Source organism: Hyaena hyaena, unplaced genomic scaffold (assembly GCF_003009895.1).
Source record: "Hyaena hyaena isolate Hyena2069 unplaced genomic scaffold, ASM300989v1 scaffold_156, whole genome shotgun sequence".
Classification (NCBI taxonomy): domain Eukaryota; kingdom Metazoa; phylum Chordata; class Mammalia; order Carnivora; family Hyaenidae; genus Hyaena; species Hyaena hyaena.
In genome coordinates, this window is record NW_024080788.1 from 356209 (window position 1) to 372989 (window position 16781).

General features: G+C 39.6%; 1 protein-coding gene across 5 annotated transcripts in view; it reads right to left on the minus strand.

The window, feature by feature from the left end:
- The window catches only part of CAST (calpastatin), a 105383-nt gene that overhangs the window by 66782 nt on the left and 21820 nt on the right, over nt 1-16781 (minus strand). For all 5 annotated transcript variants that reach the window (XM_039239386.1, XM_039239390.1, XM_039239385.1 and 2 more), the window contains exon 3: nt 5666-5737. In XM_039239386.1, coding sequence (XP_039095317.1) covers nt 5666-5737 — 72 coding nt within the window. The remainder of the gene's footprint in view (nt 1-5665; nt 5738-16781) is intronic.

The window sequence follows — 16781 nt, forward strand, 5'->3', positions numbered from 1 at the left end:
GACATGGGCCTCAAACTCACAAACCGTGAGATCATGACTGAGCGGAAATCAAGAGTTGGTCGCTTAAATGACTGAGCCACCCAAGGTGCCCCCAAGTCTAATATTTTATAATTCCCTCAGCAGAAGGCCCTGTCCTTAAAATTATTCCCAATGAAAATACAGATTAAAAATTTCCTCTTTTATCATTAGTAATTTCCTTCCTTTAAACTTCTTTTTAACTAAACCTCAGCTCATCTAGGTTTCACTAACATTCATTTCCTCCCATGACAGAAATAGCACAGGGTGACTTATTTGGGCCACACCCCAAAAGGGATGCATCCTGGGTAACATAGCCCCCAGCATTAGCACATCTCCCTCAGCCAAGGTGAGTGATCCTGTGCTCTTGAAGAGTACAGATGAGTAATTCATGTTATGAAATAAATTTTTCAGAGTCCTACACTACAGTACATATAGAAAGAGGCTCCTTTTCTTAGAAATGAAGAGGGACATTATTACCTGATGTCTTTGGCTGCCCCAATCCCTGAGATTCATCCTTTCTCCCAGTGTGGACCTCAGATCCTCTGCATCTGAAACATCTGGGGGTAAGCATTAGCTATATAAAATCCTGGGCCTTACCCTACTTTTTTGAATCAGAATTTTTGACTAGGTACCCGAGAAGCAATGTTTATGTAATCTAGGGTACAGGTAGTCTAAACTACCCACAATCAGAACAATTCAGCATCCTCACTACTCAAAGTGTGGTTGCAAGACCAGCAGCAGCAGCAGCAGCAACTAGGAGCTTGTTAGAAAAACCATCTCAGCCTCATTTCAGACTTCCTGAATCAGAAACTCATTTCAATAAAAACCCCACTGATTCAATATGAATATTACAGTATGACAATTACTGCTCTGAATCTTGTTTTCCCAATGGTTATTGGCACGTTGCCTATAACATTTGTAATTGGCTATATTATATTTACTTAATATTTTAAAAAATACATTTACTTTTTAACCTTTAATTTAGCCTGGGGTCCTTGGGATCATGAGTTTGAAGTGCTAGTTTATTTTTTGGCACATTAAAATACATACACAACTATTAAAGTAAGCATGCTTGCCTACTTAACACACAGAATCATCTCCCAAACTACATGTGGTCCAAGGGTACGGTGGGGGTAAGGCTGACACTGAATGCAGAACACACATAGCTTATCCAGCCTCTCACTGATCTTATGGATGAGAAAATTAGCAGCTGAGAAGAGAGCTATTTAATGCCAGCACAGCCATTTATGGCAAAACCAGAAGCAAAATCACAAAAGAATTTTCTGATGGGTGCTTATTCCTTCACAAATCTCTCCTGTAGCTGGGGGAAATGTTTGTATCCTCTTCTGTTTGTTTGTTTCCTCTTCTGTTTGTTTGTTTTAGAGAAAGAGGGAGAGACAGAGAGGAGGGAAGAGGAGGAGAGAGGGAGAGCGTCCCAAGCAGGGCTCCATGCTCAGAACCCTGGGATCATGATGTGAGCCAAAAACAAGAGTTGGGTGCTCAACTGACTGAGCTACCCAGGCACGCCTTTTGGGGTTGTTGTTTTTTTTCCCTCTAATATTGCTGAACAACATATTATGGTTCAGTTAGGCAGTTCTCCTGTTTTCCTTTCTGTAGTAGATATTTGTCAGTTGGCAGCTGGCCACACCTTTGAAAACTCTCACTACATATTGATAAATTTCCCACCTACTCCATATGCACCTTCCCAAATAGAATCCAGAGCACTCATCCTCAGGTCCCTCGTAGCAGAGTTGAGGCACATGACTTAGGTTGGTCAATCACACATAAAAGACACACATAATCACACATAAAAGAATGAGGCTGAAAGTGACCAGTGAGAGTGAGAGAGAGAGAGAGATCACTGCTGACCAAGGAATCTGTGTAAGACAAGGCCATTAGTCTTGAAGATTGGTGGTGGCAGAGTTTCTGGCATCTGGTCCTAAATGCAACAGGTGCTTAGCTGTGGTGGCAACAAAAGAAGCTGGGTGTTGTTCATGGCTGTGAAGCTTTAGAGTCCTTCTACTGGAGCCCTTGGGATCTCCACAAGCTACCCACCAATCCTTAAAAAATTCTTTTTTGGCTTAAAATAGAGTAGATTCCACTTGGAACTAATAACCTTAGCCTATATATCTTAATAGCTGTAGCCTACTACAAACACATCCCTTTTTTTTTTTTTTTTTTTTTTTACTTTTAATGTTTGTTATTTTTGAGAGACACAAAGTGTGAGCAGGGGAGAGGCAGAGAGAAAGACACAGAATCTGAAACAGGCTCCAGGTTCTGAGCTGTCAGCACAGAGCCCAACATGGGGCTCGAACCCACAAACCGCAAGATCATGACCTGAGCCGAAGTCAGACACTTAACCAACTGAGCCACCCAGGTGCCCCTACTGCAGACACATTCCGAATGCAAGTTTCCTCACCTGAAGGAGGAGGTAGTTACAATCCACCCTGCCTGAGAACTCTTCCAACAATACAATTGTATGACTGCTTACAGATCACAACTATTTTCATACTGGCTTTAATAAGAGCATAAATAATTTCTGCAACTTTATTAGCCCTCATTATTAATTTATCAAAAATAGAATTTTAAGTGCTAAGCATCTTATGATAATTATTTTCAGTTAGAAAGATCTGTGTCACTTAAGTGCTTTGGATCTTCCAAGCCCAGAACTGCATGGCAGTGATATTATTTATGCACATAATTACTCATTTTGTAAGAACACAAAACAGTTCTTACATAAAGAATCATAAAACAGTTCTGAATACATGGTAACCATTCTAAATCTCACAGCTTATGACAAGTTTCAGATTAAATATTTAACTTTTAAGATGGGCTATAAAGTTTTCTTTATAATGGTAAAATTATCACTTAACTTTCAAGTTCAGTATATCAAGAATCAAGAAAAACAAAGCTATTCTTACTGCCAATTATATTTACTATTTTGTCATGTCATGTGTCAGGGTAATATTATGTTGCCTGTGTCATTATAATTAATTGTATAGTAAAAGGTTTCAGTTAATCACAAATGCTATTACCCAGCTTTTCTTTTTTTTTAACTTTATTATTTTTTAAATGTTTTATTTATTTCTGAGAGAGAGAAAGAGACAGCGTGACCAGGGGAGGGTCAGAGAGAGAGGGAGACACAGAATCTGAAACAGGGTCCAGGCTCTAAGTTGTCAGCACAGAGCCCGACGGCAGGGCTCGAACTCACGAACCGTGAGATCATGACCTGAGTTGAAGTCAGACGCTTAACCAACTGAGCCACCCAGGCGCTCCTAATACCCAGCTTTTCTAAATGATACATGGGAATGACCTTTTATTAAATTTTTTTAACGTTTATTTATTTTTGAGAGAGACAGAACATGAGTGAGAGAGGGGCAGAGAGAGATGCAGGCACAGAGTCTGAAGCAGGCTCCACGCTCCAAGCTGTCAGCACAGAGCCAGATGCGGGGCTCGAACTCACAAACCGTGAGATCATGACCCGAGCTGAAGTCAGACACTCAACTGACTGAGCCACCCAGGTGCCCCAGGAAATGACCTGTTTTTAAAAAGTGATGCTGCTGCTGAGTTACAACCCTTTCAATTGGGCATCAAAGGAAGAAGTAAGCAAGTATAACATATACATTTATTTTTTGTTCCAATACTTTATAAATGTTAAGGATCTGAGAAAGAGAGGACTGAAGAATGAAACTCTGGAGAAACTAATACTCAGGAAACTGGTGAAGCAAAGCAACTCAGGAAAGCACAACAGGAGAGAGGACAACATAGGTAAGGAGATGACAATGTTTTAGAAGCTAAGGAAAGAAGGTCAAGTCTGACATTAAATAAATACTAAGTATGTGGCTAAAATGCCTCCATCTCCCAGCTACACTCCCTCCCTCAGCTTCCTGAGACACAGCAGGGTTTGGGGAGATGCCAAAATTCTTTACAGAATTTTTAATGACTGACTAGGTGTGAATTTCCACAATCTACTAAACACCTCCCCCCAAGCCTTTAGATAATCCCAAATTTTAGAAACCATCTCCACCTGATCCACTAAATCTCATAGGGGTGGGGTTTTCTACTGAGGTTTCTCATGTTTAGAGGCATAATTTAAGCATAAGTTAAATAAAGGTTCCAATTCTATAAAAGACAGGACATATATGGCATTTTAAAAATATTTTTTTATTTAATATATATATGTTTAAGTGTTTGTTTATTTTGATAGAGAGAGCGAGAGCGAGTGGGGAAGGGGCAGAGAGGGAGGGAGAAAGAATCCCAAACAGAGAGAGAGAGAGAGAGAATCTGCACACTCACAGTGTGGAGTCAAACAAGGTGCTGGTGAGATCATGACTTGAGCCAAAATCAAGAATCAGATGCTTAAATGACCAAGCTGCCCAGGCACCCCAGTACATCTTTTTTAGTTCTAGACATTCAAACAGAGTGTGAGGCCAACAGGAGTAGTCACAGCTGACATACATTTTCCCCAGCACCTACTAATCGCCAGGCTGAGGGATAAGTGTTTTAAATATTTTATTTCATTGAAGACTCTTGGCAGATCTGTCAAAAGATGTCCTATCCCCATTTTATACATGAAGAAACTGAGGCTCAGTGGGGATAGGTAAACTTGCTAAGAATAAGTGGCAAAGAGACAACTTGGGTTTGTTTTGCTGTGCAGAAGTCCTCCTGCCCAGTCTTAAAGGGAATATGCTTATTTAAAATAGTTATATAGGGGCACCTGGGTGGCTCAGTAGGTTGAGTGTCTGACTCTTGATTTAGGCTTACGTCATGATCCTACAGTGGAGCCCTGTGTCAGGCTCTATCGTAAGCATGGAGCCTACTTAGGATTCTCCCTCTCCCTCTCTTAATGCCCCTCCCTCTCAAAAATAAATACATAACCTTTTAAAAATAAATAAATAAGAGCATCTGGGTGGCTTAGTCGGGTAAGCATCTGACTTCAGCCTAGGTAATGACCTCAAAGTTTGTAGGTTCAAGTCCTGCACTGGGCTCTGTGCTGATAGTTCAGAGCCTGGAGCCTGCTTTAGATTCTGTGTCCCTCCCCCCACTCTTTCTCTCAAAAATAAACATTAAAAACAATTTTTTAAAATAAGGCTCTGAAGTGCTGTATTACCAAGGAGGCTCGATTAGAGCTTCTGGCATCCAGAAGTATCAAGGACCTTGTCTGAACAGGAAACTTGGGTTTGAACCCTAGTTCCATCCTACTAGCTTTTCAATCTGATCAAGGATGCTTAAAGTCTCTGAGCCCTGGCTTCCTCAGGTATAAAGGAATAATAATTATAACTCTGTGGAAAGAATAAGAAGATAATTACACAGAGCATTTAGCAGAGAGCCTAGTGTGGCTAATGCTCATGAAGAGAATCTAAATTATTTTCTGAAGAAATAAGAGCAGTATATTTCTACTTACAGTATGTGTAGAAGTCTGATATTATCTATAGGTATTATGATAATGATATTTATTGAACACTTATTATACACCAGGAAAAACTGTAGCATAAATGATTTTACTAGGTTTTAAATTATTCAGACCATTATTAAGAAATTAGATTCCCCTCTCTGCCCCCAGCACAGAAATGATACTTTGTTCAAAACTTACCATGATATATAGGTACTAAATGCCTGAGCATTTCACGCTCATGAAATGACTGACCTTGGTGGCCGGGGCTGTTCCACCAGCATGGGTTCTGGAAGGCTGACTGCTCCCAAGGCTTGTTGCTTTTTTCTTAAAAATAAAGAAACATATATTAGTTTCACTGGGGGAAACCATCCTAACAATATAGACGAGTTAAATTTTCATATCAATACAAACATCTTCTTAATCAAACTTTAGACTAATATACTAAGCACACAAAAAATAAACATGTTTTTAAATTTTTCATCTTTGTCTGAAGACTATATAAACACTGAAAAGGAAGGGGAAGCTGAATAAATCCCAATTGTTCAACAGTCAGTGATTTTGGAGAACTGCAAAAATCCTCATGTGAGCAGCTGCCATTTCCATCATGAAGCACTTCTGGAAACCACATCACTTGCTGTCAAGTGGGTGGCTTCCTCTCTCACAGTGCTACAGTCAGTGTGTGCTAGCACAACCTTTTTGGAGGGTGATTTAGCAATACGTAGCAAAGATGGAATTCTACTTCTACAAGTTTATCTGAGGGAAGTAAGAAGAGAAAGCAAAAGACTTTTTTCTTCAAAATACTCATCATAGTATTATTACATCTAAAAGCTGAAAACAATATAGCTAATAATAATATTTATTGCATACTTATCAAGTGCCAGGCAATTATTCTATTAAAATAACAAAATTATAGATAACAATAGAATAATAATGCTTCAGTAAGAGTATCTATTTAGAGCATTATTGTAAGTGCTCTACGTGTTTTAAGGATCATGTGTCATAACCTGCTTAATCTTCACTGGAACTGATATAATGCTGGTCCTATTGTTATCCTCATTTGGTGGGTGAGGAAACTGAGGAATGAGATGAGCACATGGTCACAGCTAGTCAGAAATAGGATGCCTGCTTCAGGCCGCTACAGGATGAAATATCATGCAGTTATTAAGGACATTTCATTAAATAAAAACATACTGTTCATATTTTATATAAAGGACAGCCTATAAAATAGTGTGTATAGTATGATCACTGAAGTTCATATAAGGTTATTTTCTGATGGTGCAGTCAAGAGCAATTTTTAAAAATATTCTTCTTTGTGTTTTTTTGTATTTTCTTACAAAACTATATTACCTTAACTGAAAAAGAACAAAATGGAGGGGAGAAAAAAGGAAAGGTAAAATACACAGCTTCTTTCTCAATAAGGCCTTGGTATATCTCTTAACGGATATCCATATTTCAAAGAGCCATGCTTTAAAGTTTTATAATGTCAAATGGATTATGTTCCAACATCTATAAAATGTGAATAATGTACTACAAGCATTGAATATAGTAGGGGCAGTAATGCTGCTATATAATATATTAAAATGTTGTATGTCTATACGGTAAAAAAATTTTTAAATACATAATTGAAGGGTGCCTGGGTGGCTCAGTCAGTTAAACATCCAACTCTTGATTTCAGTTCAGGTCATGATCTCATGGTGGATGAGTTCAAGCCCCATGTCGGGCTCTGCGCTGGCAGTGCAGAGCCTGCTTGGGATTCTCTCTCCTTCTCCCTCTGCCTCTCCCCAGCTCTAGCTTCCTCTCTCTCAAAATAAATAAATAAATTCATACATGTATAATTGAGAGCAATATGATTAATTCATTAACATTTAGCAAGATTCATATTTCTTAATTTTTTGAAAATGCCTACCAAGGACTCTTGAGCTGAAGCCTTCTGTTCCTCCAAGTTAAATATTGCCTTAGCAAGCAGAAAAGTCAAAACCTAGTTTGTTGTCCTCAAAGTATCATGCTTCTATGTCCACTGGCTGACCACATTCAGAGCACTTTAGGAAGGTCACTGAGGCATCAGGTGGGCTCGTGTTAATGAAGTGGGTATCTAAGGGGCCTCACAGGCATTTGTAGGAGTCCCAGGCTCCCAGGCATCGTCTGCTGACTAACAGTCTCTCCCAAGCACAGATGCAGTACCATCAGCCAAGGGAAGAAAAGAATCTTAGATAAATGTGATAGAAATAAAAGAGGCTGCTAAAAGGCTAGGTATTGTGGGTATGGTATGGGAGATTGTGAAAAGAGGGGATGGCCTCAATTTTATCCAGATTGCAAGTCTCTTCGAAATATAAAGTGTATTAATAAATAGCTTTTGATGGCCATAGTGTATACATGGATTCAGCGTAAGGGACCAGACCTAAGGAATAAAGACAAGGATACAGCAATGGGGTTATTGGTTTTAACCCCATTACTCATTTCAACCTCCTCACTTTCCAGTCAAGAGACTGACGCCCTGAAAGATCAGGCCACTGTCCCATGGGCCAGAGCTGCCCCACATTCCAGCTGTTAGCCTTTGGTCTTGGCTACAATCAAGGAAGCTTACGTTCTAATCCGGCCCTAGCAACAGCTCCTATCCACTAAGTCAAAGCCCCCATGCCAGGCCCTGCCTCATCTATAAATGAATACCACTATCAGGCATCAGCTAGGATTTGCCCAAGAGAATTAAAAAACCAGTTTTCGGCCAAGTTATAAACTATTCAGTTAAAACACAGAACTATTTAAACTTAATACACATGCTGATTTTTGTTTTACCTTCATACGAACTCAAAGTTTACTTTTTACTTTAACTTTAAATTCAATAACTTTTCACTCAAATGAGGATCTCTTAGCTTTCCTATGGGTAGGACTTGTCACTGCAAAGCTTGCCTTTACCCTCTGACCCTATATAACCTAGTCTACAAAGGATTAATTTAGTTTACTGAAGCAAGAGTAGAATTTGTAAAGATCATATTTTATTATTTAATATTTATTACACCCTTAGTATCAGTTTCTTAAAACACAACACAAAAGATTAGAAATGCATACATATATCAGAGCAGACTGCTCTTTCTCAGGTTAGTAACCAACATTTAATTACAGATGTTTTGGCCTGTATGCATCCCTTCACTCATTCACTCATTGGACAGGCATTTACTGAACCCTGGCTATGAGCCTGCTCCTATTCTAAGCAGTAGAGATGTAATAACCAATTAAACAGAAAAAACTCTCATAGTGCTTACATTCCAGTAGGAGCACTCAGACTCTAAATAAGTCAACAAAAACAAATTGATTTTAGAGAGTGATACTTGCTATAAAGACAATAAAATAGGGTAATGTAACAGCAAATGACTGGGTGAGAATTGCTCCAGATGGGATACACAAACATATGACATTTGACTGAGACCTGACTACAAATAACCCAATAATTAAAATATGGGATGTGGGAGAGGAGGCACTCTAGGTAGACAGAGTGGCATGTGCAAAGGCCCTAAGATAGGAATGGGCTTGGCAAGTTGGAGAAACTGAAAGAAGTTAGTGCAAAGGAAGCATGGCAGGCACAGGCGTATATGAGATGAAACAGGATGCTGGATCAAGATACTTAATCTGAAGTGATAGAGATATGGGATGGGCCTAAAGTCAAGTATGTTTGAGATTATCGGTTTCTTCCAGCTTTACCCTGCTTCCTGATCTTCTCTGGTAACCATCTAGCCCTCCTGAGTCCTCCCTTATCTCCAGCTGAAAACTTCCCAAAGGCCTCTGGCTTCATCTCACCTTGCACTTAGTTATGCAGGTGTCTTCTTTACTCTCACTGCCCATCCCCTTACTATCAGCCCTGGTCCTTAGAAATCACACTCTGGCCTGGACACCTCTCCCACCCCCTTAGGTCTGAGGCTGGATCTACCCTCAGACAGAACAGAATCCATCCACTCACAGAAAGCAGAAACTCTCAAAACAAGCTCATCTGGCTATGACTCTGCATTTGTCCTAACATACAGAAATGCTCTAGTCTCTAAAAAATTAAGACATTAAATGAGGATGCCAATATCATAATAATTGCGATTTTAAGTTAATTATTTTTTCATTTCCATAAACTCATAGACTAAAAGCCATCAGGCAGACTTCTTGGTAACCAGTCACACTCTCTGTAATATATATGAGCACTTCTTTGTTTAACTTAAGTTTTATAGAACGGAAACTGGCAGGAAGAGACATCCCTAACGTCAGGTCACAGGCCTGGCTGAGTCATTGGCCCCTTGCAGTAGAGCATGCCAGGGCCTCAGTCCTAACGATCAATGGGGACAGAAGTATGAAACTCCATGCCTTATTGGCCTCCACTGGATTCAAACTCCAGGACACCAAGTCTGGTGCATTTACAGAGGAAATGTGTGACATCTCTTGCCGTCATGAGCATACACAGGTGCTGTTTCCATGGACCATGAGTCCACAGTGACTTTAAGCAGTCTCTTCTACCTCCAAAGCCTGGCAGCCAGCCAAGACACCCACAGAAGAGGCACCACATGCTTGAGCAGAGAAGTTCAGTGAAGAATACACACATTAGAGCAATTCTATCTGCTACTGCAGAAAGGTATGAAAAGAATGAATTACACACCTTTTTTTTTTTTGGTATGTCTGTTGTAATTCCCAATAAAAAAGTTTATTGAATGAATCAGAGCTCAAGTCTTAAAAACTGTTTTCAAAGTGACAATGAAGTTCTAAGAGCCAAGCAACGAGTTGTTATGTCCCTATTTCCTAAAATCTCAGGAAAGGGCCCCTGAGTGAAGCTTCCTGTTACCTGGAGACTTTAGTGACCACAAACAAAGGTGCCAGGCGCCCTAGAATAAAGGCTCTATCCTCTGATATGTGTGGCAAGAATCTTGGCTCCACCAAATGGCCGCTGAGGCCATGGGCAAATTCATGAACATTTCTAAGCACTATTTTTCTCATTTGAAAAAGAAATAACCATACCCATATCTAAGGGAGATTGTGAAGATCAAAGAAAATGAGGAATAGTCTCAAGAGTCGCTTACTTCCCGGGGCAGGGGGGGGGCGGGGGGGGAATCCCTGCTCTAGAGAGACCCAAAGTTCTTGATCAAGTAGCAGAATAGGCTGATTGCCCCAAGAGCAACACTACTGGCCCTAGTTTTAACTCATGAGGAATTTCAGTGGCTGCTGGGAATTTTCTATAAGCTTTTATTACTTATATAATCAGAAAAAAACAGGGCTCCTGGGTGGCTCAGTCGGTTGAGCATCCGACTTTGGCTCAGGTCCTGATCTCATAGCCCAAGGTTTTGAGCCCCACATCGGGCTCTGGGCTGACCGCCCAGAGCCTGAAGCCTGCTTTGGATTCTGTTTCCTTCTCTCTCTCTGCCCCTCCCCTTCTCATGCTGTCTCTGTTTGTCTCTCAAAAATAAATAAAAACATTTAAAAAAAGAAACAGAAAAAAAATTTTTTGATCCTTTTCAGGTTTGCTTTTAAGCTTTGTTAGGTTGGACAAAAGCACCCTTCATGGTGGGACTAATTTTATTTTTTTCAAAAGAGAGATGACACCCTTGTGAGTGCTCTAACCAGTGACTCTGACTGGTGGGAACACCCTATTCCTCGGCCTGCTTGAGCTCTGAGGATTACATGGAAGTGTAAATGTGACGCATCCAGCCCCCAGGCAGCCATGAGTCCTCAATAAACGCTGGACTAGTTACAGGGCTAATGCTAAGAAGCCTCCCTACTGAGTGAGGCCTTCCAGGGCCCAGCAGAAGGCCCTGCTGTTGCAGCATCAGACTTCAAAGATGAGAGTTCTTCCGGATCTTGCTCTGATGGGTTCCCAGGGGCCAACGTTGTCTTGTGTGTTGGAGGGGCTGGGGAAGGGAAGGCGGGGGGCGGTGTGGAGAGCAGGATTCAGGGTAAAAAAATGTACAGGAATAGACATGCCTTCAGGGTGTTTCCTGAGATTTGCAAGGACCCTTTTGAGGCACTATAGGGTGTCACAGGTCAAGATACAGAGATGATTTCAACAGTTTACATTGTACATTTAACTGTTGGCAGACAGGGGCACCTGGGTGGCTTAGTCAGTTAAGCTGACTGTGGCTCAGGTCATGATCTCACAACTCCTGAGTTTGAGCCCCACGTCAGTCTCTGTGCTGACAGCTCAGAGCCCAGAAGCTGCTTTGAATTCAGTGTCCCCCTCTCTCTCTGCCCTTCTCCTGCTTGTGCTGTGTCTGTCTGTCTCTCTCTCTCTCAAAAATAAATTTAAAAAACATTAAAAAATGTCAGTGTTGGCACACTATCTGGAAAGCACTAAAACTCATTAGTATATGAGCAAAGAAGTCAGTCAGTCACCAGGCTTATGAATGAGAAAAATTTAACAACCCAACTTCAAAACTGTATTCAAACACCTTCTTAAAAACAAAACAAAACAAAACAAAAAAAGATACACACACCTTTTCAGCAAATGAAGGAACATTAGTTTATAAGCAGAGCCACATCCCCCTTTTAAGTACAAGTTTGTCTCCCTTTTATACTTACGGAATTTGTATATAAGGAAATTTAGATTCAAAAACATAAGGAAACTTAGATCCCAAACTGAGGAGTGTTCCTACTTTGAACAACTAAGAAACTGCCAGAGAATTATATAAAACTGTGGTCTTCAGACACTGGACACCAGGCAGCATGATGTTCCCTGTAAGGGAAACAAGAGAGGGGAGCCCTACGGCTATTCCAGCTTACTATCTGGAGAGTTTCCAGGCTGCCTGAACATGGAACGTGGAAGGGAAACCCAGGCAGAAGGCATCAATCACTCTGGGTTGAGGAGGTAGAGCTGGGAGTGCCAGAGATCATGGGGTCTTAAGGGGTTCACAGGGAGAGCACCAGAAACAGAACTGCAAGAGAGAGCCCCAGAGATCTGCATGCACATGCATGCCCTGTGGAAACCCCAAGTCTGGGTAAAGAACACACAGAAGGGGCAGAGGTATAATCCCTAACCAGGAATAGAGTATGTTCCCAGCAGTCAGAATCATTGGCAGAGTCTGCAGAAGGATAAATTAGTCCTCCTCTGAAGGCTGCTCTGGTCCAGCCAAACGAAGCTTAAAAGCAAACCTTAAGTTATTTCCAGGTAACAGAACTGTGTCCCAGAACACAGCTCAACAACAAACCAGCACCCAACAGGATGAAATTCACATCTATTTGACATCTAATAAGAAATTACAAGGCATGCATAGAAGCAGAAAAATGCAAGTTGATTTTCCATAGATAGGAAAATATAATGTTCAAAAAGCATAGTATCTTGATTGCGGTGCTGGCTACCCAAATCCATACACGTGAGAAAGTGGCATAGAACTTACATACACATGTTCCCATGTCAATTTCATACTTTTGATATTGTCCTGTAATGACCTATGATGTAACCAACAGGAAAACTGTACAAAGGGTACAGGGGACCTCTCCATACCAGCTTCACAACTTCCTGAGAATCTAATCATTTCAAAATAAAAAGCTTTTTAAAAGTAACTTAAGGAGAGACATAAAAGGTATTTTCTTAAAAACCAGCCAAATCAAACTTCTAAAGATATAAAATGCAATGTCTGAAATGAAGAATGTACCAGGATTAAGAACTGATGAGATATTGCAAAAGAAACGATCAGTGAACGTGGACACATAGCAATAGAAACTACCCAAAATGAAATAGCGAGTAAAGACTAGAGGCTAGGGAAGAGTGGATCAGTGAGCTGTGGGACAACTGCTTAAACTATATGTGTATAATTGCAGCCTCCAAAGAAGAGGGGAGAGATGGAGACAAACCAAAATATATGAAGAGATAATGGCCATATCATTTCCAAATGTGATGAACCCACCAATCCATGAAGGTTAACAAATCCAAGTAAGAATGAGGGATTGGGTATGAATAAAGGGGCAAGTTGGTTTTTAGATGCCCACCCCTCAGAGTCTTCCAGTGATGATGAAGTCTACTGTACGGCATGAGCTCTGTGTCCTGCCCCACTAACATGTCTTTCTCTTCCAGGGAGTTGGTCAGAGTTCCTACAGCCACAAATTCAGTGATGCTCTTCTCCATCCAAAGAGCAGGAAAATGAGCTAGTCTACCTTTCTACCAAAGTAATGGCAAGTTTTCCTGGGGAGTCCTTAAAAGCACAGGCTAGGGTATTCTCTAGTTCACAATGATTTATAAGTAACAGATCAGATATTACAGGTAACAAAATTTTTGAGCACACAGATACACAAGACTTTTGCATTAAACGAGTATTGAAATCTTCAAAGGTTTAACGTGGCTGCTGGCATGCTCCAATAATTTCTCAAGATATTTTTGAAACTTTTTGTTGAACTGTTTTCAGAAACCCCAATACATTATTTGATTATCCTTGGATGCAAAACAAATTTATCCTCTCAACGGAGATTTAAGTTTTTGAAACTACCAAAAACTAATCAGATTCATATGTGGTAATTATGGGAAAGCTACTGAACTGGATAATACTGATTTTAGTGAAAAAAATATTGAGGGAAAGATGAAATTCTTTTGTGTTCTGAACGTAAAAGTAGAATTAGTTTCAATATTATTTGAACAATGAAAAACATCTTAACTATATAAATTTTCAGGTTACCACTGGATTTGATTTTATTGATATGAAGTCACCATTCTCTTTCCTTTTTCATACCTCTTGTATAAAGATGCTTCTTTTTTAAAATTTTTAATGTTTATTTATTTTTAGGGGAGACAGAGAGAGAGAGAGAGAGAGAGAGAGAGAGAGATCACAAGCTAGGGAGGGGCAGAGAGAGAGGGAGACCCAGAATCTGAAGTAGGCTCCAGGCTCCGATCTATCGGCACAGAGCCTGATGAGGGGCTCACATTCATGATCCGTGAGATCATGACCGAAGCTAAAGTCAGGTACTTAAACAACTGAGCCACCCAGGTGCCCCCAGATTCTTAAAATCAGTAAAAGAGGGGTGGTGGGTGGGGGCATGGGTGACATAGATAAGGGAGATTAAGAGTACACTTATTGTGATGAGCAATGAATAATGTATAGAATTGTTGAATCGTATTTTATACCTGAAACTAATAAAACACTGTAAATTAATTATACTTCAATAAAAAAATCAGTATAAGAAAGCTATGATCAGAGATTAATTGATAGGTTTTCTTTTTTCTTAGCATTTTCCAATGAGTGCATTTTTAGATCACTGGTTTCTTAGACTTGATGAAATGCAGTGATTTTCAGGACTTATTAAAATATATGTCTTGACATATTTGTTAAAAAATCAGTTGCATTACTTAATAGTTACCCTATAAAATGACAAGAAGTATTGTGAAAACACATGCTTTATTGGAAAATAGTATCTAGAGAATGATTGTCTTTCAAAAGGGCAAGCAAATCCCCCAACACTACCAATTATAAAGCTTGACACTTATCTACAAATATTCCTTCATACCATGGTTGTAAATGGTCTACAAATAAGTACAAGTTGCCTTTATTACCCAAAGAAGTATAAATGTAGGCTACCACAAATGTAATGCAATATATAGGACATATCAGCCCTTGGGAAGCACTGATAAATAAGTTATAGTGAATTAATCTTACCATTAACTCATTGCATAGAAATTCACTTGTTGAGTGAAATGCCTCATGCACAATGGTCTTAATAACACACACTATGGTAGCTGCACCTTCACTGAGTGTGGTTATTTTTTAACTACTCCCTACCTACATATCATCTCCAAGCCAACTCAAGTCTTTCTATCCTGAGGTGGCTGTCTTACCAAGCAGCCCGAATGTAAGCCTTCTCCTGACTGGGTGCCTGCTGTGACTCAGGTTTCCTCCATGTTGCATTTCGGAACCCACACGAAAGGAATAGCTGTCTCTACTCTTTCTTACATTTCAGATTCAAGGAAATTAGAATGATTTAATCTTTCTTTTCTAATTTCTTTTTTTACTAAAGTATAGTTGACACACCATGTTACATTAGTTTCAGGTCTACAACATAGTGATTCAACAACTCAGTGTTATGCTGTGCTCACAAGTGCAACTACCATCTGTCACACATGTTATTATGATACCATTGGCTATATTCCCTATGCTGTGCCTTTTATTCCCGTGGAATGGCTTAATCTTACTTTATGAACTACTTGAATGAAAAGAGGGTACAACACAAGGAAGAAAGGAGGAAAGATTTACAAAAATTGACAATAGTAGTAAGAAAGTCTATGGTGTTAGCCTTATATAGAATTCTTAAAATAATTTTATGAATACTATCAAGATACTAGTCAAAAGCATAGACTGTAAACTGAGTCAATTCCAGACCTGTATAACCTTGGACAAGTTATTTAATCAGGCTTTCCTCATCAGGAGAATGAGATTATTATAAGAGAGGTGTGTGTGTGTGTGTGTGTGTGTGTGTGCGCACGCGCGCGTATATAACGCCTATATCTGTGTTAGCTGTTATTATTAAATGCTCTCTAGTTCTCAACTACCTTTATCAATCTACAGAAAAATAGTGCTACATAATTGTCTTCTCCTCTTGTCAAAATACTTTTCACTAAGGTGTTAATAATTAATATATTATCTCTCCTAGGAGTACCCAGAATTTAAAAGAGGAGCCAAGGGAAAGCAATGTTTAACTCAAAGGTTAAGTTAAGTTGCTAATGGTGGAATTACAGACATCAACAACAAGCTAACTGGGAAGACATTATTGGACGGTACCTCCTAAATATATCTCCTCAACAAGATTGCCCCTTCAGGGCTGGGGATGGTGTGTACCTCTAAATGTCTTTAAATTATACGTCACATTTTGGAGTATTTTTTGTATGCACATGTGTGTACTTTTAGAGGAAAAGATCAGTTTTCATCAGATTCCAAAGGGACTATAAATGAAAACTCATTGTGAATTCTTGCCCTCTAAGCTATCTTATTCTCTGTCTATATGTAAGAGACACACTTCTAGTCAAACATACACATTTGCTAGTCCCTGTGCATAGGGACACACACACACACACACACACACACACACACACACACACACCAGCAGCCGCTGCCTTGCTCTGAAAGGATCTCTTAGCGGTTTCAAAGAAAAAAGGCTCACATCTAAAATACTTCTCTCTTTAAGGTCTAAGCAGACATATGCACAGATTTGGTTCTGATCAATGTTAAAAACACTCTCTTTCATTATTACCTGATGATGTTCTTTATTCTTTTTCTTCTGATTAAAAAAATATATTTACAGTAAAAAGTAGAAAAAAGGAAACGTAAATTACTCAAACTCCTGCGAATCAAGACAGCTACTTTCAGTTATTTTTCTATTCTTGTGTAAATACAAAAATATGCACAATGTTATAAATACATTATATAAG